Source organism: Panthera pardus, unplaced genomic scaffold (assembly GCF_024362965.1).
Source record: "Panthera pardus isolate Hobbes unplaced genomic scaffold, ASM2436296v1 HiC_scaffold_18, whole genome shotgun sequence".
NCBI lineage: Eukaryota > Metazoa > Chordata > Mammalia > Carnivora > Felidae > Panthera > Panthera pardus.
The window spans coordinates 11227173-11249988 of NW_026526743.1; the positions used below are offsets into that span (position 1 = coordinate 11227173).

Here is a 22816-nt window from a genome sequence, read left to right on the forward strand (position 1 = left end):
AGAGACACAATTTCACAGGGCAAAAAGAGGAAAGTTGCGAAGGCTGTTATGAACTACAACTCCATTGGGGTAAACTGGGATTAATAGTATGGTACCTTTATTGGCTGAGCTGTTGCCTGAGGGGATGAGAAAAGTATCTCTACCTTTAGTTGGAGTAGTAGAGTATCAATATGCAAAGTCTAGTCCAGGTAAGGTCAAGTCCATCTCTTCCTTTTGGGTCTGCAATTGACTACAAGTGAGAGAGAGAGTGAGAGCTCCCCCTGTGGAAACCTCTTGACTCCTTTTAGTGAGGTTTCCCATTAACTAATTTTCACAACTCAAATGTATTAATGTATCAAATAGATATTTGTGATTTTTAGCTTAAATATGATAAATAGGATCAGAGCATATATTTTTTTTAGGCTAGAAGAGGAAAAATTTGGAATATAACTTGTTGACCAAGAAAGAAGTCACTGACAATGAAAAACAACAGAGTCTTATTTGGCAATTAGAATTGCAATTCAGGAGACACAGATTCAGGTAGAAACGTGGATAGTGTTCTGAGGAAGACAAGGAAGTGGGCAGAGTTATAGAGAAAAGTTCAAGAGGAGGCACCTGGTGGCTCAGTCAGTTAAGCATCCCACTTGAGCTCAGGTCATGATCTCATGGTTTTTGAACTCGAGACCCATGTTGGGCTCTGCAGTGACAGCTCAGAACCTGGAGCCTGCTTGGATTCTGTGTCTCCCTCTCTCTCTCTCTCTGTCTCTCTCAACAATAAATAAATATTAAAAAAACATTAAAAAAAGATTAAAGTTCAAGAGTATAGTTCCCATTTTCCTCCTGCATATCTTATGTCCCAGTGATTGGCTTTGCTGCGCATCAGGTAAACAGATTTGGATTCGGTCCCACCCCAAAGTCCTGCCCAGCCTACCTGAGGTCGACCGGGACATGTAGCCTATGTTCTCTGCTCTACTGCTCTCCTTGAGGGGAGCGGAGACCTCTTTCTCCTTTTCAAAGTAAACAAAACATTGACAGCTTTCAGGAATGGGACTGTAGATTTCACCCAGAAGGAGTAGCAGCTGTTGAGTCCTACTGACTATATCCCAGAGTCCGCTAAAGTTATTCAAACTATCCAATCCAAGCTTTGCTCAGTGTACCTACCCTGCCTGGCTTGTCCTTCCCATGAGAACCCCAGTAAAGAGTCTGAGCCATCTTTCACCTCTCCTTCTCTGCCTCCTGATCCACCCTGGTGCTTCTCCATGTGGCCCTACATTGCATGGCATGCCTCTTGTTTCTAAGGATTGGAGTGATGGCTTCTTCCTTTCTGAAAATAATTTCTGTGTCTGTATGTCTTACCACAGCTAATTAGATCTAATCCCAGTTACGTTTGGAGACAGTAGATAATCATTTTACCTAAACTAAATGATTAAATTGCCTGTTCTGTCCTCACTGATCCAGTGATCAAATTCCACATCCTTGTGTGGCTGTTTCAGGCTGTTGAGATCATCCATTTGTTTATTCCTGTGACAAAATTAAACTATCTACATAGCCTTTTCTCTTTCTTTACTTTAAAAACTGCTATACATTCAGTTGAGTGTTAATAAGAGATGTACAAATTGTGCTTTTTCTTTTCTTTTCTTTTTTTTTTAGGGAGCAGGGAGAGGGGCAGAGGGGGAGACAATCTTAAGCACACTCCATGTTGAGTGGGAGCTCGATGTGGGGCTCGATCCCATGACCTTGGGATCATCACCTGAGCCAAAATCAAGAGTTGGACAGTCAACCCTCAACAGACTGAGCCACCCAGGTGCCCTTCATGCTTTCTTTTTTAAGTTTATTTATTTATTTTTGCGACAGAGTGTGTGTGTGTGTGTGTGTGTGTGTGTGTGAGAGAGAGAGAGAGAGAGAGAGAGAGAGAGAGAGAGCCACAGAGGGGCAGAGAAAGAGGGAGAATCCCAAGCAGGCTCCATGCTGTTAGCACAGAGCCCAACGTGGGGTTTGATCTCATAAACCATGAGATCATGACCTGAGCCAAGACCAAGAGTTGGATGCTTCATGGACTGAGTCACCCAGGAGCCCCGTGTCTTTTCTTTCATAAAGACCACACCTATAAAACTATCACCCAATGTAAAACAGAATATATAATGTTTCTTAGGCATTCCTTGTCCCTTGCTCCCTTTACATGACCCTGAGGCTCCCTAGAGTTCATCTGACATTTTGATTATCATGCTATTGATATCTTTATAGTTTACCACTTATGTATATTTCCCTAAATGATAGTCTAGAGTCACATGCCACATTGTGGCCTGATTTAATAACTAGTGCCACTTGAGTCTCTATCATTACCTGTTCTCAACTCCGATATTGACTCTAAATTCCTTTCCAGAATCACCTAGCACTTAACACCTACTTCCAGAAAGTCACAGGAAGGAGAGAATGCTTCATCATCTTTTGTTCTCACGAGTGATTCCAAGGCAGTGATGGATTTAGTCACTGCTCAGCCCACAGATAGGGACAGGAGAAGAATTGGGGAAATGAAGACTGGCTCCAAAGAAATGGAACCAGCGGTGAGGGAGGTGCCGGGAGTCCACATACTAAACTGGTGGTGTTTCTTTTACCAGTGCTGCCTGGTGTCAGTAATAGTTCAGCATCCTTCCTACCCGCGGGGAGTTTGCTTTGTCTGTGGAAATGAAAGGGCAGTGGGAACATGGACTAGAAAGGGATGAAGGGGGAAAATCTGGGAGTGAGAGGAGTGTTGGCTTATGGGTTTGAAGCCTATTGTCCTACTTGAACACCAATGTTGGGCCCTTAAAAAGGGAAAGGGCGGGCATCTGGGTGGCTCAGTAGGTTAGGCATCCGGGTTCAGCTTAGGTCATGGTCTCCTGGTTGGTGAGTTCCAGCCCCACATCAAGCTCATGCTGTCAGCTTGTCAGCACAGAGCCCGCTTCGGATGCTCTGTCCCCGCCCCCCCTCTGCCCCTCCCCTGCTTATGCTCTCTCTCTCAATAAATAAATTTTAAAAAACATTACAAAGGGGGGTGGGGTGGGGAGACACACACAGATGTGTGGGGTGAGGCAGGAAGGTGAACACCTGGGATCCCCGACTACCTCCCCACCTACGTTCAGAAGTAAGCCATTTCTCCTCACACAACAGGCGTTGCTTCACCTTCGCTGTCTTTGATATCGGGCATCCCCTTGGCAAGGGAAGTCTGGTAATGTACCATTGGTTCATTCCAAGGAAACCGCTTTACTGTGAGAGTCGCTTTCAGTCCTTCACGAGGAGGAACGCCTGTGGCACCGGATGCTCGGGGAAACTGAAATCCAGGCCCAGCTACAATTTAGGATAGCCTCTGTTGGAGAGTCTGGGACAGTTCTTGACCCAGATTTCTCCAGCCAGCTCTCTGGGCCTTGGCCGCTGCCTCCCCGGTGGGGCGGTGGAAACTACATTACCCAGGAGGCGCTGCGCCCCGCGGCATTCACGCTCGGCCAATGAAAACTGGCGTTTCCCCGCGTGGGGCACGCGCTGGGCGGGACTTGTGGCGCGGCCGCAGGGGCGGGCGTTTCGGGGTGTCTAGGGCCGCTCGGTCTGATCTGAGGCTCCCGGAGGCTGCCCTGGGGCTGGGGCAACGGGAGCGGGAAGCCGCGAGAGTAGGCCGGTCCGAGGCTCGCCAGCTGCGTCCGGGGGTGACCCCGATTCTGGATCGGGGTCGGGGGTGCGCGGGGCCCGTGCTGGTCCTCCTCTCCGGACGCCGTTCCGCCCAGAGTCCGATGGCGGCGGCCGCGCGGAGGGGCCCGGCTCCGGTAAGCGCTGGTCCCCGGGTCCTCCCCGCACATGCCGAAGTACGAAGGGGCGGCCCACGCTCACGACCCTGGGTCGGGTCCCCATTTCTGTCAGCCAGTGTGATGCGGTGTGGGAGGGTCACAGGCAGAGGAGGGTCACAGGCAGAGGGACAGGGCCTGGGGTTTGTCCCCAGGGAACAGCTCGAGAGGGGACGGGTCACGAGTGGAAAGGCAGCCTGAGCGGCTGAGCCTTCGCTCTGAGCCGTTGGTGGCCACGGAACACTGTGCACATAGGAGGGACCCCATCAGTTGCTCAGAGTTTTCAAAGGCGTCTTAGGGAGCACAGAGGGGATGGGGTGAGGAGGGCGGAGCAAGTCCGTTCAGTGGACAGCTAGAGGGTTGTGGCCGGGGCTGGGCCGATGGCAGGGGAGGGGATGCACCGATAGGTCTCAGATGGAGTTTTAAAACTGGACAGAATTTCCTGCTGCATCAGAAGTGGCTGTGAGAGAAAGAAGGGAATGAAGGACCATCAGTGTTTTTGTTTGCTTTTTTCTTTTTTTCCCCTAAATGTTTCCTGAATATCTCGGTAAGGATGGAGATGGGGAAGTTCGTGCAGGAGCACGCTTCAGGGAGAAGAGCAGGAGTTGGATTTGGGACAGGGTAATCCGAGATTACCGAGGTTACCGTGTGGCGTGCAGGTGTCACGTGGGTAGCTTGCTCACTCCCGGCTCAAGTTCTGGGGAGAGGTCTGTGTGAAACCGAGGGCTGGTAGGCATTGTCCTGAACCAGGGCAAGGCCTGGGACTCCTATTTAGGAAGAATTGCCAAGTTCATATTTCAGATGGGCCTGGAGGCGGGGCTGCTTCCAAAGTGGTGGATCCCGTGGTCCCACGTGGTTCTGGTGGGTGTGTGAGTCAGTGGAGGGTTATAGGGTGTAAGGACCCAGGACTGGAAGGGAGACCGAGATGGTTGCCATTCCAGCCTCAGCAGGACCCCCGTGTCCGCTCCTTGTGGAGGAAAGGAAAGGCCAGTCCGGTGCGTGGAGCAGCCCCTCTTGGTGCTTAAGTTTCCGCAGCCTTCAGGGCTGGAGGGCTGAGTCGCTGGAAAGGCCGCATCAGGACTGCCCTTAGGGGAGAGCACAGCAAACAGCCAGGGGCCACCAGGGCTAGTATCTACTCCATTTCCTCTGCCCGAGCTCCCAGTTTATTAACTTGTGACTTTATGTGAGTAAGTGCTTATTTAAACATTAATTGATAAAAATACATACATATGTGTATATATGCATGTGCATACACGTGTACACATACACACGTGTGTATACGCATACATACATCGGCAATTAAAATAAAAATTTAATGAGCTAAGTTGATGTAAGCCCTTAATAACTGAGGGTTTGTTTTTTTTTTAATTTTTAAATATGTTTATTTTTGAGAGTGAGCTAGAGTGCAAGTGGAGGAGGGGCAGAGAGAGAGGGAGACACAGAACCCACAGCAGGCTCCGGGCTCCGAGCTGTCAGCACAGAGCCCGACGTGGGGCTGGAACCCACGAACTGTGAGATTGTGACCTGAGCTGAAGTCAGACATTTAACTGGCTGAGCCACCCAGGCACCCCAATAATTGAGGTTTTAATGTACTGCTAAGCATCTGATTAAAATCAAATGTCTCGAATATCACATTCTATTAGTTAAAAGGCATGTACAAAATACACTTTCAATATTGTCAGTGCATTTTCACTGAAAATGTTGACAAAAGGGGGTTCCTGGGTGGCTCAGTTGGTCAAGCGTCCGACTCTTGGTTTCAGCTCAGATCATGATTTCATGAACCTCAGATCAGGTTCATGAGTTCAAGCCGCAAATCGGGCTCCACACTGACAGCGCAGAGCCTGTTTAGGATTCCCTTTCTCCCTCTGTCTGTCTCTCTGTCTCTTTCTCTCTCTGTCTCTCTCTCTCTCTCTCCCTCCCTTCCTCTCTCTCTGCTCCTCCCCTGTGTGTGTGCTCTCTCTCTCAAAATAAATAAACCTAAAAAATGTTGATAAAAGTGTTAATTATGAGGAGAGTGAGAGTCACTACTCAGTACTTGACACATAGGGATGAGTTTGATATAAACGGTTGCCCCACTGGATGGACACCACTGTTATTCCCATTTCACAGATGCCAACGCTGAGGCACAGGGTGGTTGAGTAGTTGTCCAAAGTCACGCAGCGGGTAAGACGCATCCCTGAGGACCGAGGCCCGGGTGGTGTGAGGCCCTTGAGCGGCCTTTGTGGCCCAACACTGTTGCCTGCCTCTCCCGGCCTTGCTTTTCTGTAGGTTCCTGTTGGCTGCAGATTTGCTTCCAGACCGTGCAGAGGGTCGTGAGGGGTGTCCCTGCTCAGTTCCCATCTACGTGGGCTTCAGGATTCTGTGACTCTTTCCCCACTACTCTCCCCACCCCTCCATCCTAGATCCCTGGACGGTGATCACCTAAGGTCGGGGGCCTGAGTCCAGACTGGGAATTTTACGGATTGGTTCCCATTCCTGGCAACCAGTGGCATTAGGTTTATAAGGCATCACATTCACAGTGAGAAACATTGGAAAGTGCTAGAGGTGAGGCTGGGCCATGAATGCTCACACAACTTTAGGTCTCTGTTGTGTGTGGTGGAAACAGCAGGAAATAGAAATTGGAGCTGGAGTAGTGGCCAGGAGCGGACGTGGGGAGGTGGCAGCCACAATAGTCAGGTGAGTGTTGGTGGCGGCTGCAGAGGCGGGAGATATATTGGAATCTGTGTCCGCTTATCAGTAGGTCTGAGCAGACTTTGTGACGTGGAGGGTGGGAGAAAGAAGTCCAAGAGTCCGCGGTGGCTCCGAGATGTTTGGTCTTAGCAGCTAGAAGCGGGCACGTAGCACCAGGGCCGACTCGGTGGTAAGAGTCATTTTCGGCGGGAATACCGGGAGTCGGGTTTGGGCTGTGTCGAATGGGATGCTTCAGGGACCCTCAGGTGGATGTGTCGAGGGGGCGCCCAGACACGCAAGTCTGGAGCTGAGGTGAAGCGCTCAGATTGGAGACGCCCATGGTACGGACGGTGTGTGGATCAGAATGGAGCCGTGGATCAGATTTGGCAGGAGCATCTTCAGGCCCTGGTGGCGATGCCGTGCGGTAACAAGGGAAGTGGGGTGTGGGGCCAAGGACCAAGCCTTGCTGGACACCTGGGTAGGGGTGGTAGGCTTCACAAAGACTCCTGAGGGAGAACAGTGTCCAAGGGGACCGGGTGTAGGAGTGTGGAGGGTCTGGCTGGTAGCCTGGGGCCATGAGATGGATGTGGAGACGGGGCAGTGAGGTGACAGTGAAGATGGCACCTCTGCTTATTCATCCAGCTCCGGGCTCCCCAGGCTCCTGTTCTGACCTTTGCCGGGACCAGGAGATTAGCTCAAGATCACACGGGGTCTTCGGGGAGAATTGGCCAGCCTTGTGTGAGAGACGGGTGGGCTTCGGCTCACAGAAGTGTCAGAGGAAACTGAGGCGGGTGAGGGGACACCTTTGCAACACGGCAGTGGAGGAGAGCTGAGGGCGTCTGACATCTGTGTGTGGTTCCTGGTGGCTGAGGATGAAGCGAGGACAAGGGCCAGGCAGGAAGGCCTCGAAAGCAGGCCTGGGGGTTGCCTTGGGAAGTCCGGGATAGGATGGGGTTCTGATTACATGTGCTAAGGCATACAGTGGCATTTGGTGAGGCCAGGGAGATGCATGGCATTGGGGGGGGGGGGAGGGGCGGAGATACGAAGGGAGGTGTGGCACAGTGACGTGCGTGTTGGGATGGCTCCAGGCCCTTGTACAGGGGCTGAAGGGAGCACAGTGACCCCAAGTTAGTTGTGTTTGGGAAGCACAATCTGGGGGACTCCAAGTGAATTGTCTGGCAGAAGGGTGACGCTCTGCATGCCAGGCCCAGAACTCAGGTGGCATTTTTCCTGCCCACCTGTTCTTGCTGAGGACTGAACAGTGCTTACTGGGACAGTGAGGAGCAAGCAGGCATCAATGGCTCCTCTGAGGTGAGGACGTTTGTGGGGATGGCTGGAGTCCTGGGAAAGGAGGGTACACATAAACTCAGCTGCCCCGTCTTGACAGGGCTGTGTGACCTTTGAGGACGTGGCTGTCCGCTTCTCCTGGGAAGAGTGGGGTCTCCTTGATGAAGCCCAGAGACTCTTGTACCGTGATGTGATGCTGGAGAACTTTGCACTGATGGCCTCTCTGGGTAAGGTCCTCACAACCCAGTGCCGTGTCCTGGGCTGGGCTCTGCTCTTCCCCTTTCCCTCACGGGCTGGTTTGGCCTTTCCAAAGCCGGACCGTGGGCACTTCTTCCCTGTGTTCTTGAGTAGGTGCTCTGACGGCCTGGGCTCCGTGCACTACCCCTTCTGTTCTTGAGCTGCCTGAATGCTCGCTGCTCCAAAGCCATGCAGGAAAGTTTGGGGATCAGGAGTCTTGCAGTCAGCCTAATGGGTCACACCCTGTCGCCTCTCCCTGGCCCAGGGATGCTGTGAAGGTCCATGGCCGCTCTGTGCCCCAGGCTCTGCCCTGTTCTCTGGCTGACGTGTGGGATGTGCCTATAACAGCAATTGAGGCACCGACAGAGCCACTGCTTGACTGGGCTGTTCCTGCAGGAGTGTCTTCTAAGATTCTTCTGTGATATTTAGTTTTCTTTCCTGTGGTCTGTCATGAGGTGGGTCGCTTTGATCTACCTGTCTTATCTCTCCCTTAGGACTCGCGTCTTCCAGGACTCATGAAATTTCCCAGTTGGAGTGGTGGAGACAGCCCTCCTTGCCTCCCTGTGGAGTCATGACTGCAGCCATGCCCAGAGGTACTTGGAGGGAGGGGCTGGGCAGATGTGAACTCAGGGACGGGCTCAGGTCACACCAGGAGTCCTTGTACGGGACCCTGGTGGTTGGGTGCCGAGGCCCAGGCCACAGCTGAGTTCCAGCTTTTCTTTCTCAGTTGTGCTTTTACCACGTTTACTCTGATTTCTGACTGAGGACCATCCCCTTCCCTCTGCCCGTCCTCCGGATCTCACCTGATCTTCCCCACTGCTCCCTCTGCAGTGTTCCCCAACAGTGGCCTTGTTTTGTGTTTTATGAGATGGTCTGTTGGGCAGGGCCACAAGAGGAGGGTCAAGGGCAGCTCAGGAAAAAGCAAAGTTTATTACGTGCAGCAGGTCCAGAGAGACAGTCACGACACGCTGGGGGTGTGTGGGTGTGTAGGGGGGTCACAAGCAGGTCCAGAGACCGTCACGACACGCTCGGGGTATATGGGGGGGGTCATAAGCAGGTCCAGAGATAGTCACGACACACTGGGGGTGTGTGGGGAGGGGTTCGCGTGGGAGGGAGCACTCGGGGAGTGGGCTCAGCCAAGCAGGGGGAAGCAGAGAGTGAGTGAGGACCCGTGGGTCAGGGGGCGGACGCAAGAACAGGTGTGAGCACATGTCATTTGGAACATTCGAATGTCACCAGGTCACAGGAAAGGTCAAGAAGGGGGACTTGTGACAGGACATCACTTGGGTAGGCTGGTCACCTGGGTGGCGTGCTCACAGCCTGTTTGTGGGGATGTTGAGGCAGCAGGAAAATACAGAAGTTTAAAAGGTTACAATACAATTGAGCCTGTGGTGGCTCAACCCCATCGGCAGGACGAGGTGGGACGGCTCACACTTGCCCCCTGGGGGTGAGGATGTTAGAGGTGCCTGGCGTAGCTTGGTCTAGCCACCCAAGGCAAGCTCTGATGTAGACCGCGGGGAGGGGTCCTAGGCACACGGTGAGGGCTTGAAACCCAGGCCTCAGCCAGACGCTGCACTTAGTGGGGGAAAGCCAGGGGAACAGTTCAGGTACCTCTTGGTTTAAGGGAAGCCGTTGGAAGGTTTTGGTTACATTATGAAAGATTTTTTTTTTTAATGTTTATCATTTATTTTGAGAGACAGAACACGCATAAGTGGAGGGAGGGGCAGAGAGAGAGAGGAGAGAGAGAATCCCAGACAGGCTCCCTGCTGTCAGCAAGGCTCGAGCCCACAAACCCTGAGATCATGACCTGAGCGCAGATCAAGAGTCTGACGCTTAACCGGCTAAGGCGCCCCTGAAAGATTTTTATCTCTTGGCCTAATCTTCAAAGCTTGGCTTATAGCTGTCTAGAATTAGTGATTTACATTCAGCAGGAAGTACCCCGAGGAACACGAACACCTCCTCTCCTGGCCGGTAAACAGTTGTAAGCCAGTCTGTTATCCGTGGCCACGTGGGCTTAGAGACTCGTGGGCTTGTTGCACACGGAACAGTGTTTAGTACAGCCTTTGTCTGTGACCTTGAGAGGCCGCCAGAAGGTGCTGGTAGGCAGTCATGCCGTAATCCCACTTGACAAAGGCTGCTGAACTGGGGCCAGCTCTGGTGTCTCCCGTGGTATGGCCAGGCCTACTCAGATGGGAATAAATGTTGCCTGTTTTGCCTGGGGTCGATAGCAAAGGGGGTGGGTGCCCGGTGGACGAAGAGCTGTGGGGATCCCCAGTGTGAGCACCGCACACTGGCGTACAGACTCCTGGGGTCAGCAGCGGAAAGTACAGAAAGTGGTGTACCCATGAGTTTGGGTTGTAGTGGAATCCAGAGGCGCTGTTACTTGAAGGCTAATGTGCCCCTGAGGAGGCAAGAGCCCTAACGGGGGCATTGGTCAAGCGTGGCTGGTTCCTGGGCACAAGTGGAAGGCCTGTGAGAGTGACGTCACTGTAATGTGCAGCCACTCCCGGGGAGTATAGCTGGGGACAAAGGCAGGTGGTGTAAGCAGACAAGGTGCTTTGGGGGGACCCTTTCTGGGTCCTGAGAGATGGTGGCCGGTGGCCGGGCTAAGCCACTGGTGGACAACTCAGTAAATGTGTGTTGGGTTCCTTGAAAGGCAAAGGCACACGGGCTGTGACTGGTAGTAGGTACTGAATAAAATACACTGCCCAGATCTACCACAGCAAAATAGTCCCTGGGTACCCTTTAGTTCAGTTTTGTTAGGTATTAGAGCCTCGATGGGGGGAACTTAAGCGATAGTTAAGTGGCACTGTTGGTAGAAGCCTTGATGACTGGCCAAACAGGGTTACTGAAAGAGGAAATTAGAAGAATGGCCCCCTCCTTTAGTAGATCTCGAACAGCCCTCTGAAGGCCCCCTTGTTTCAGGTGATACTGTGGTGCATTTACTGCCTTCACCAGCAGGGGCGCCCCCGGCTCTCACTTGGTGATTCTTACTGGCAGGGCCAGGGACTATGGCTTGTCCAGCTTTGTACACGGCTTGCAGTGGTATCTCTGTCTACAGCAGGAAGACTCAAAGCATTAGAGGCCACTGAGACAGGCAGCCGTTTAATGAGGATTGTTGCAGTGTTGACAGCAAGTGCACTTTTGTTGCCATGAATTGTTTTACTGGCATTACCCTGTAGTTTAAAAGGGGCACCTCCTTTAAATCTGAGTTGGGTTGCTTGGAATGATGGTGGCTTGGGCTCCTGTAGTCTGTAAAGTTAGGAAATGTTTATTTTTAGAGTTCCAGTGAACTACCAGAGTTATATGTGGGTGATTGCCCTTGGGGAGTGTGACCGGGCCTGAGGCCCCGCTGAATCCTCACTGGAGAGGCCTTGGCGGCTGCCATTTTCAGAGCTGGAAGCATCCTTGGGTGGTTCCAGAGGAGTGGTTCCCTAAGCCTACAGACCTCTGGGTAATAATGGGTGAGGCTCTTTTAATCTCCTTTAGTTGTTATAATTTGGGGATAGCTTGACTAGTAGTTCATAGGGTGTCTCAGCTGTCAGTAAATGAGGCAAAGCCACATCGCCCAGAAGCAGCATCAGCAAATTGGGAAGGACGGAGCAGGCTGAATAGTGGAGGTGGGGGGGGGGGGGTCTGCATCCTAGGAGGCGGAGTGTGAAAAGTCAGACTTTGTGAGTCATGGCGGGTGGAGCCCTTATGGCCTGTCGGGAAACCCATTCCATCCTGCTTGGCGTGGACATGCCGATAAAATTAAGCAGCTCTGCTGTGAATTGGGAAGGGTGCCTTCCAGAACAACTCCTAGACTCCGTGACAAAGAGGCTCCTCTGGATTGTTCTTGTCTGAATGTTCAAAGCACTGATAGGTCCACTGAACCTTTCTGATTTTTGCGGAGGAGCGTGAGGGCATCCCTGGTAGTGGGATGGTTTTCTGTCAGCCATCTCCAGGCCGTGGAAACCCAAGTCCACGGAGGCAGGGCTTCTGAATCCTGAGGGGTGGGCGAGGTTTCAGATTCCTCACCTGAGGCTTTGGTATAACCTCAAAAAGTTCTAGCCTCTGTCACCCCTGCGCTGACATTGGGGATACCCTATGTCCTCCTTGGGTGCCTTCAGCCCCAAATACCATGTGCGATTGGCCTTGGTGAGCCAGAGGATCCTGAAGTAGATGATGCATCTTCAGCTCTTTGAAGTGATGCCAGCAGCTGCCTCATCTCTGGGGCTCTGTGAACAAGAGCTGCGCGCCCGTAGTAAATACTCTCGGTAACCACTGAGCTCCTTCCCCGCTCCATCTCTTTGCACAGAATCTTTAATAGTTTGGATTTTCAATCTTGTGAAGTTATGAATTTTAGCTTCTAGTTCCCTGTGATCTCCTGTGTTCTTGACCTGCTGGGTCTGAAAGACCTTGGATGCTTCCTTCCTGTGGCCCCATCTCTGTGGGTGACCTCAGCTGGGTTGGAATCCATTGAGGAGAGCTGTGGCGGCCAGATGACCTTTGGGGGTTGGTCCTAGCCCTTGGGAGCAGAGATCGCAGTTGGCAGGCAGCAGCACTAATCGGAACCCAGAAATGTTTCAAAGTTGTTTTACCTTTGTTGAATCATTGGCTCACCTCCTCTGATTATTGGGAGGTGCTAGAATTGAATGTTCCTGCCGAGATCCTGGGCCTAATATTTTGAGCTACTTACCTCCAGGGACGGGACCCATTGATACCCATGGGTTTGGGAGACAAATAGCAACAGCAGCAACACAACACGGTGGAGAAGGGGGGGTGCCCGCAGTACTGACCCTCACGGGGGGCCACGGTAGACTCCCATTGAAGGGGTGCAGATCGGTGGTTGGGTCTGAGGAGGAACATGGACTTGAGTGGGAACGTGAGGAACCTCCCCGTGCTGGTGCCGCAAGCACACGGGAGGCATCTCCCGAAGGTCACCCAGCCCTCCTCTGTTGACAAGCAGCTAATGGCCCACGCCTGACATTCAGTGTCTTTGCTGGCTGCGGGGAGCCTGCCCTTCCACCCGCACCCTCAATCCCCGCGGAGACTTCATAGGTGTTTAGCCAACTATACCAGTCTGCCCCTTAATCAGGGAGCACTGGACACTCGCCCAGCCCCCATCCCCACCACCCTGTTGAGTCAGGCCTGGCAAGAAGTGAAGTCTCGGGGTATTTTAGGAGAATGAACTCCACAATTTAGTGTGGAAAGCCTTGGCAGTGCCTGAGAGGCGACACAACAGCTCAGACCAGCACGTAGGAGCACTGCACTGCCGCCCCAGGTGGTGGAGCCCGTCTGGGACAGCGGGTTAATAAACCGAGCAGTTCCAGACATTTCCTAAATCTTCGCCCTGTGACCAGACCCTCCTGTTTGTGACGCCAACCATTTTGTATTCGCTTGTGGGGCAGGCGCAGGAATAAACAAAATTTATACTCCGCTGGTAGGGAGAGCACAGGGAGGGAGCTCAGCCAGGCTGGGACGTAGAGGCGACCTCTGGGCAAGTGCTTGAACTGGGAGGCAGGGGGGGTGCACAAGAAAAGGAGTGAGGGAATTTCATTGGTGCGTTTGAATGGCACCAGGTCCCAGTCAGGGGCGGGCAGGAAGGGGGACTTGTGGCAGGGCCCTACCTAGTCACACTAGTGCACGTGGTCACATAGCTCACAGCCTGTTTGTGGGGATGTAGAGGCAGTGGGAGAATATGTTTTCAAGGTTACAGTACAGGCGTTCACCGAGTGTGTCATGAGGCATGCACGTATCCTTAATGGTCCTTGAACACCAGCTGTTCAATTGCATTTGATTTCTTCTGGGCCTGGACACACCCTTCCGCACGGTGTTCCCGTGCCCTCAGTGGCCTTGCTGAAGGCCATTTGCAGAGGAATGTGTTGGAGACCCAGCCTACACCCCGTCCTTGTGTCCTTGCTGCTCATAAGGCCCCTCGCCAGTGTGCGAGCCCACCAGGCCCGGCACTGCACAGCAGGCCCTCCCTGGCCCCGAACCCCAGGCCCGATTCTGCCGGCAATACTGTGGACTGATTCCTGGGTGGGTCGGACACGTCTGTAAGCGTGCTCCCCCCTCCCCTGCACGGAAGTGCACACACACTTCACCAGCATCTCTTTGCTTTCAGGTTTGTGGCGTAGAGCAGAGGTCGAGGAAGCGCCTTCTGGGCAGAGCGTTTATGTAGAAGGAGTGTTCAGAGCAAAACTTCAACAGCAGAAGCCGCACTGTGGAGAGAGATCTTTAAGGAGAGAAGAGGGCAGGGAGGGTGGGAAGGACTTCCCAGTTAGTGCTGGTTTTCTTAACCATCAGGTGACCCACAGTGGAGGGAAGCCACATAGGAGCACCGAAGGTGGGGAGGCCTTCCAGCCTGGAAAAAGGCATTATGAATGCAGTGAATGTGGGAAAGCCTTTGGTCAGAAATACTTACTTGTTCAGCACCAGAGACTACATACTGGAGAAAAGCCTTATGAGTGCAGTGAATGCGGGAAGTTATTTAGCCATAAATCAAACCTTTTTATACACCAAATAGTTCACACTGGAGAAAGGCCTTACGGGTGTAGGGAGTGTGGAAAATCCTTTAGCCGCAATGCCGACCTCATTCAACACCAGAGAGTCCACACTGGAGAAAAGCCTTTTACATGCAGTGAATGTGGAAAAGCCTTCAGGCATAATTCCACGCTGGTTCAGCATCACAGGATCCACACTGGAGTGAGGCCTTATGAGTGCAGCCAATGTGGGAAATTCTTTAGCTTTAACTCAAGCCTCATGAAACACCAGAGAGTTCACACTGGAGAAAGACCTTATAAGTGCAGTGAATGTGGGAAATTCTATAGCCACAAGTCAAGCCTTATTAATCACTGGAGGGTTCACACTGGAGAAAGGCCTTACGAGTGCAGCGAATGTGGGAAATTTTTTAGCCAAAGCTCTAGCCTCATGCAACATCGAAAAGTTCACACTGGAGAGAAGCCTTTTAAGTGCAACGAATGTGGGAGATTCTTTAGTGAGAATTCCAGCCTTGTTAAACACCAGAGGGTTCACACTGGAGTGAGACCTTATGAGTGCAGGGAATGTGGGAAGTTTTTTCGCCACAGCTCCAGCCTTGTTAAACACCGGAGGATTCACACTGGAGAAATGCCTTATGAGTGCAGTAATTGTGGGAAATCCTTTAGCCAGCGTTTCAACCTCATTCAACACCAGAAAGTTCACAGTGGAGAAAGGTCTTGAATGCAACTAATGTGGAAAAGCCTTTTACCAAAGGTCTGCTCTGATTCAGCAGTGGAAGCTTCAGTCCAGATAGGCTGATGCATACAGTCAATGTGAAGAGTCTTTTGGCTTCAGCCACAGACTTAACCTTGTTGGGCATCAGAACGTTCACACTGGAGAGAAGCTTTAGGAGTGCAGTGCACGTGTGGTCTCACGGGCATCCTAACTTCAGACAGAGGAGCTCTGCACGTAGCCTTCGTGAGGGAGCCACAGTGGAACATCACTCATCCAGCTATGCTGACATACTGCCTCCTGAGAAGGTCGGCCTCTGCCTCGGAGCTCCAGGAAGAGGGATTCCCGTGTTCCTGGATGTATCCATTTGGAGCAGAGTTCTACCTCTGTCACTGGAATGGGGAGAGGTAATGGTCTTGGTTCAGATGTGACTGGCTCTTGCTGTTCTTACTGAATATTAGGTGTTCTGGAGGAAATGTTTCCTTGTTTGCAGTATACCCTTAGGATCATTTCCAGAGACTTTAAGTTGTGTTTTTATAATTTTCCCCAATTTTAATAAGCAGGCCCACAAAGTTCCTCACACTGTCGTGCAGGAAGTTGATCTATTTAACTTTGTAAGAACTTGCCAAGTTGTGTTCTAGATAGTTGTGACATTTCATATTTCCTCCTAGAGTATATTCGATTTCCAGTTTCTTCACATTATTGCTGACCTTTGTATGTAAGACACAGGCCCTTTATTCATTTCAGCCACTCTAGTAGGTGTGTGGTTTTACCTTGCATCTCTATAGTGAGTCAGTGTTGAGCATTATTCTCTGTGTTTATCTGCCACCCATGTGTCTTCCTTAGGGAATTGTCTGTGGTTTTTTGCCTACTTTTAGAAAAATTGGTTGGTGTCTTACTATTTTGTGATTTGATATATTCTACATAGATAGAAGTTCCTTATTTGGTATATCTTTACCAGTGTTTTCTCACAGTCTGTGCCTTTGATTTTCATTTCTTAAAAGTCTCTTCCCTAGGGCAGAATTTGTTAATTTTCATGAAGTTCAATTTATTTGTTAGTGACTGCACGTTTGGTATTCTCTTCTTTTTCTTTTATGGTACTATATCTTGTCTGTAAATAAAAGTCTTTCTGAGTATACTGGAGTCTTATCAGTCTTTATCCAATCTTGTGAAATCTTTGTAGGTTTAAATGTAGATGAAGAATTCAATGTATGTAGATGTACCTGTGTACATAACCCCTATCTCTTCTCGGCCTAGAAAGCAGTGGCACTGCAGTAGACATCAGCATAGTTAGTGGCCAATTATTGTCTTGTAAATGTAATTTTTCAATAAAAAGAACCCACACTCGGAAAAGAGGCTATGTTCAGGTTGGCGGCAGGAAAGGTACATGAGCCTAGGAAATATTCTTCAATTAGCCAAGAAATGCTCACAGAATGATGTTGATGTATTAGCTTTCCATTGCTGTCCTAACACATCACCACAGACCTATGGCTTAAACCACACAAATTATTTATAGCACTGTGGGTTGTAAGTCCTACCCAGGACCTACACAGGACAGGTCTCAATGGGCTAAAATCAAGGTGTTGGCAGGGAATGTGTTCTTTTCTGGAGGCTCTAAAACAGATTGTTTCCTACTCTTTTGAGTTGTTGGACAGTTTAAGTTCCTTGTGGTTGTAGGACTCCTGTCCCTGTTTTCTATGTAGCTGTCAGCTTAGGGTCAGCCCTGGAACATTTTAGAACTTTTACAGCATATGTAAAGCTGAAACAATACCAATTGTGCACAAGTCTTCCAAAACAAGGTTCATACATTTCCCAACTAATTAAGTGAACCCAATAATAACATGATACTACATATGGAGAATAATATTAAGACAAATTACAGAGCAATACCCACATTAACATAGATACAGCAAAACCTTAACAAAAATATTTTGGGGGTTGGGGAGAGGATGATGTGGCAGAGTAGGAGGACTGTAGGCTTGCCTTGTCCCATGAATACAACTAAATATCAAATCATCCTAAATACTCCAGAAATCAACTTAAAGACTGGCAGGCAGAACAAACTCCACAACTGAAGGTAGAGAAGAGGCCACATCAAAGAAGGTAGGAAGTGTGGAGATGTGGTCTGGGAGAGAAATGGATCGTGGCTGACATTTGTGGGGAGAGAGCCATGGTCACAGAGAAGGGCAAGAGACAGACTAGCACATGGGAAAGCATGGGGAAAATGAATCCCCATAGCAATTAGCTTGGAAAGAAAGAGGGGCCAAATTTCATGAGTACTTGCATCCAGTAGGGCTTAAAGCCTGGAGTTCTAAAAGTCAGCAGGATCACATAGAGACACGAGGCCTTGGGGCTGCTTTTGGAGAAAAGGCAGAGCAAACAGCCTGTGGACAGTAATCCGAAGAATGCCTGGGGCACAGAGTGGGGAGGTTATTTGCTCATCTTGTAGTGTGTCCCAAAGAGGCAGAATTCATGGAGAGATCCCTGCAGGAACAAAGGAACTGGTAGATGCCATTTCCCTCCCCCACCCCTTGACATAAACACAGGGACACCTGCGAGAACCAGCATAGCACAGACACTTGCTCACTTGCTGCCTAACTTGTTTACACCAAGCTCAGCACCCTCCATGGTCTGGTAGAACTACCCTTCCTAGTCATGATTGCCTTAATCCTAGTGGAGTGGGCCCCCTCCCTCAGAAGACTGGCCCACATACCTGCCAATACTGCACCTCCCAACCTGGGAATTTTGCAGGGCCTCCGTTCCAGTGACAGTGGCGACAGGTCTTATTTCACAGGCAGACGAGAGCACATCTAGTTAAAATGTGCTACATTCAGGCCAAGGATAAAACATTACCCACAACAGGCAAATAATCTGTAGACGACTAGCTGGAAGGATAAAGCACCCAAGAGAAAACAGCAGAACACATACAGCACATATGATGAACACTCGGAAGTACCAGGCCCTGGGGGAAAGGGGGACACTATGCAGCAGGGCACTACAAGACCTCTTACTTATAAGGCCCTCAAGAGCAGGAGACCTAGTCGACTTTCCTAACAAACAGAAATAGGCACAGAGACCTAAAATGAGAAGAGGTACCAAATGGAACAGGATGAGTCCACAGACAGAGATCTAAATGAAACAGATATAAGTAACATGTCTGATGGAGTATTTAAAGCAATGATCATAAGGATACTCACTGGACTTGAGAAAAGAGTGGAAGACATCAGTGAAACCCTTAATACACGGATAAAAAAAATTATCAGAAATGAAGAGTGCAATAAATGAGATTAGAAACATGCTTAATGCAATGAACAGCAGGCTGGAAGAAGCAGAAGAAGGAATTGACCACCTAGAAGAGTAATGGAAAGTAATCAAGATGGACAAAAGAGGAAAAAAAAATATGCAAAATAAGAATAAACTTAGGGAACTCAGTGACTCCATCAAATGTATTAACATTTGCATGGGAGGAGGAGGAGAAAGGAGAAAAGGGGGCAGAAAAATTATTTGAAGAGAATAAGGCCATATATGACAAGCCCACTGCTATCATACTTAACAGTGAAAGCTGAAAGCTTTTCCTTTAATGTCAGGAAAAAGAACATCCACTCTCACCACTTTTATTCAACATAGCATTGTAAATCCCAGCCAGGGCTATCAGACAGGAAAAAGAAGTAAAAAGCATCTAACTTACAAAGGAAGAAATAAAACTGTCACTATTTGCTGACAACATGATTTTATATATAAAAAAAATCCTGAGGGGCACCTGAGTGGCTCAGTTGGTTAAGTATCTGACTTTGGCTTGGGTCATGAGCTCACGGTTCATTAATTTGGGGCCTGCAGTGGGCTTTCTGCTATTAGCACAGAACCTCCTTCAGATCCTCTGTCCCCCCTCCCTTTCTGCCCCTCCCCTGCTCACATGTGGGGTCTCTCTCTCTCTCTCAAAAATAAACATTTTAAATCCTGAAAACTCCATCCAAAAAAAAAAAAAAAAAAAACCTGTTAGAATAAACAAATTCAAATTTGTTAAAGTTCAGCAAAGTACAAAATCAATATACAAAAAAGTCGTGTTTTTATACACTAATAACAAAATAGAAGGAAATTTAAAAAGCAATTCCATTTATAATTGCATCAAAAATAATAAAATACCTAGGAATAAACTTAACCAAGGCAGTAAAAGACCTATATACACTGATTACTATATAGGACTTTGATGAAAGATGAAAGAAGACATAAGTAAATGGAAAGATATTCTGTGCTCATGGATTGGAAGAAATAATGCTGTTAAACTGTCCATATTACCCAAAGCAATCTACAGATTCAATGCAATCTCTATCAACATTTCAATGGCATTTTCCACAGAATTAGAACAATCCTAAAATGCGTACAGAGCCACAAAACATCCCAAATAGCCAAAGCAATCTTGACAAAGAAGAACAAAGCTGGAGGCATCATGCTCCCTGATACCAGACTATTACAAAGCTATAAGTAATCAAAACAGTATCAGGGGGCATAAAAACAGACACACAGATCAATGGAAGAGAACAGAGCCCAGAAATAAACCCACATACATATGGTGAATTAATTCACAACAAAGGAGCCAAAGAGATTGAAAAAAATATCTTCAATAGTGTTGGGAAAACTGAACAGCCACATGCAAAAGAGTAAAACTGGATCACTACCTTACATGATACATAAAAAATAACTCAAAATGGATTAAAGACTTGGCCATAATACCTGAAACCATAAATCTAGAAGAAAACATATGTGGCAAGCTCCTTGACATCAGTCTTGATAATGATTATTTGGACCAGACTCCAAAAGCAAGAGAACAAAGGCAAAAATAAACAGGTGCAACTGCATAAAACAAAAACGCTTCTGCACAGCAAAGGAAAGCATCAACTCAAGTGAAAAGGCAATCTACTAAATGGGAGAAGATATTTGCAAATCATATTTTTTAGTATGGAAAATACATAAAGGACCCCTACGAGTCAACAATGAAAAAGAAACCAAACAATCCAGTTAAAAAAAGGGCAGATGTGAATAGACATTTTCCCAAAGAAGACATACAGGCTCAACATCACTCATCATCAGGGGCAAGGAAATGCAAATTAAAACCACAATGAGCTATTCCTTCTCACCTGACAGAATGGCTGTTATAAAAAAGACAAGAAATAACAAGTGTTGGTGAGAATATGGAGAAAAGGAAATCCTTATGCACTGCTGGTAGGAATATAAATTGGTACAACCACTATGGAAAACAGTATAGAAGTTCCTCAAAAATTAAAAATGGATTCACCATATAATCCAGCAATTCCACTTCTATTTATCTGAAGAAAATGAAAACACCAATTTGAAAAGATACATGCAACCCTATGTTCATGGAAGCATTTACAATAATGAAGATGTGGAAACAAACTGTGTCCATTGATGGATGAACGGATAAAGATGTGGTGTGTATACACAATGGAATACTATTCAGCTATAAAAAAGAAGGAAAGCTTGCCATTTGCAACAACATGGATAGACCCTGAGTGTATAATGCTAAGTGAAATAAATCATGAAGACAAATCTGTATGTATGATCTCACTTATATGTGGAATTAAAAAAAATGAACTCATAAATACATAAATTGGTGCTTGCTAGAGGTGGGGGTTGAGAGGGTAGGCAAATGGATAAAGAGAGTCAAAAGGTACAATCCTCCAATTATAAAATAAATCATGAGGATGTAAGGTACTGCATGGTGACCACAGTTAACACTGTATTACATATTTGAAAGGTGCTAAGAGTATATCTTAAAAGTTTTCATCACAAGAAAAAAATGTTTTGTAACTGAATGGTGAAGGATGTTTATTAGACTTCCTGTGTTGAACATTTTTCAGTATATACAAATATAAAATCATTATGTTGCACACCTGAAATTAACTTGTGTCAGTTATATCCCAATAAAGAATAAGGTTGTAATTACTCATTGGTAATGATTGTCTACTCTGAAAAAGAAAAAATAAAAGCAATTATAGTTAAGCAAAATCAGCAAGCTTACTTATACATATATAATGTTAACTCATTTCGATACAGAAAATTCTGTATAACAGAAACAAAAACTTTAAAAATGTATTTAAAATAAAATATGCCATTTAAAATAGCAAAATATGAAGAATTAGGAGTAATCAGACAAAAACATGACTATGACCTTCAAATATTCTCACTAAGTCATAGCGTACTTGCTTAAGGTTTATAATACATGATTTGTATCTGTGCAATTATCTAATTGTTTGCTTTGCTTAAGGTTGGCTGTCACCCAAATAAAACTTTCTCCACATCAGGAACTGTGCTTTCCATGTGTCACACTATCCTGTTCACTAGTGTGCAATACTAAGATATTTAAAAAATGAAGTGATTTTGAGAAGGTACCAAAAAAAAAAAAAAAAAAGCCAACACACCACTTACATCAAAACTTCATGAGGACAAGAAACAAAACAATGACAGAAGTAGAGACCTAATTAACACAGGTGAATGAAATCAGTAGTAATAAAATATATGGCAAATCCCATCCAGGAAAAAGTAAGATGAAAAAAGGTATATATGAGTCACTGGGTTTTGTCAGAAGAAAACTAGGCTGGATTAACATTAGGGAAACAACCCGCACCCGCACAGTTGCTTTTCCTGTGTGCAGACGTGAGGAGCCTGTAAAGACTTGAGTCAGAGGACCTCCTTCCACGGCTCTAAACCCTTCCACGGCTCCCATCACCCTCAGAATAGAGATCCAGCTCCTCACGGGCCATTCCACTGCTGATTCCTGTCTGTCTGCTCTCCTGTTGCTGCAGGCACAGCATGGATCTGATGTCGCGAAACATTCCTAGTTTAGTACCACATCCAAACCTCTGTTCTTGCCAGTTCTTGTTCCTGGAAACCATACTTCATCTTATTGGGTCCCAGAAACGGGAGGACACACAAGGCCCAGGGTGTCGCCTCCAGGCACCTGGAGGAAGGAGGACCGGTGCAGGCCCAGGAGAGGCGCGGCCAGGTGAGGGTCACGGCTCGCCCAAAGACACAGAGATGGGTCCCATTCTCCTCCCCTTCCTTCCTCCCTCCGCCAGCCTTCGTGGGAAGACCGGCCACAGCCTCTACGACATCATTAGAAGTGTCACCCCCACTTCCACAGGAAGTGCCATTCTCCTGTGTTGTTATTGGAGGGGTCCTTACTGCCCACACACAAGGCACAGCCTACTGGGTAATAATTTCCGTCCTGCACATCGCCAGCTTAGGATGGGCGGTTCCCATTCTCCACGAAGTTGGCAAACAGCCCCACAAGGGATGCTGGGAAATAATGCTCTATGGCTCCAAATACAGGGACCAGGCCCAGATTTCTGTGGCCACCTTCACCTTGGGCGAAGCCCCATCCTGGGATAGCTGTGACAAGAGACTTCTACTTATGTGGCCTTAGGCAAGCCTCCTCAGCCGCCTTCCAGGAAAAAAATATAATTAAAAAACCATACAATAAGTCCTGGGGATGAAATATGCAGCACGGTGACTATGGTTAACAATACTATATAAAAAATAATGAACAAGTTTTAAATTAGGTGATAAAAAGATAACTTGCTTGCAGCATCATTGTGTACTAACATTAAGTGGTG

The 22816-nt window shown here is 48.2% G+C and overlaps 1 protein-coding gene across 1 annotated transcript; it reads left to right on the top strand.

The window, feature by feature from the left end:
* The first annotated feature begins 3518 nt into the window (after window positions 1-3518).
* LOC109259360 (zinc finger protein 773-like) lies at window positions 3519-21146 on the top strand. The gene is made up of 4 exons (XM_019436967.2): window positions 3519-3776; window positions 7852-7978; window positions 8483-8581; window positions 14098-21146. The coding sequence occupies exons 1-4, from the start codon at window positions 3744-3746 to the stop codon at window positions 15192-15194; spliced, it is 1356 nt and encodes a 451-aa protein (XP_019292512.2). The 5' UTR covers window positions 3519-3743; the 3' UTR covers window positions 15195-21146.
* Window positions 21147-22816: the final 1670 nt, after the last annotated feature.

Coding starts and splice junctions, on each gene's coding strand:
- LOC109259360 (XM_019436967.2), top strand. CDS start 3,744: ATGGCGGCGGCCGCGCGGAGGGGCCCGGCTCCG. Junction 7,979..8,482: donor TGCACTGATGGCCTCTCTGG/GTAAGGTCCTCA, acceptor TCTCTCCCTTAG/GACTCGCGTCTTCCAGGACT. Junction 8,582..14,097: donor GACTGCAGCCATGCCCAGAG/GTACTTGGAGGG, acceptor CTTTGCTTTCAG/GTTTGTGGCGTAGAGCAGAG.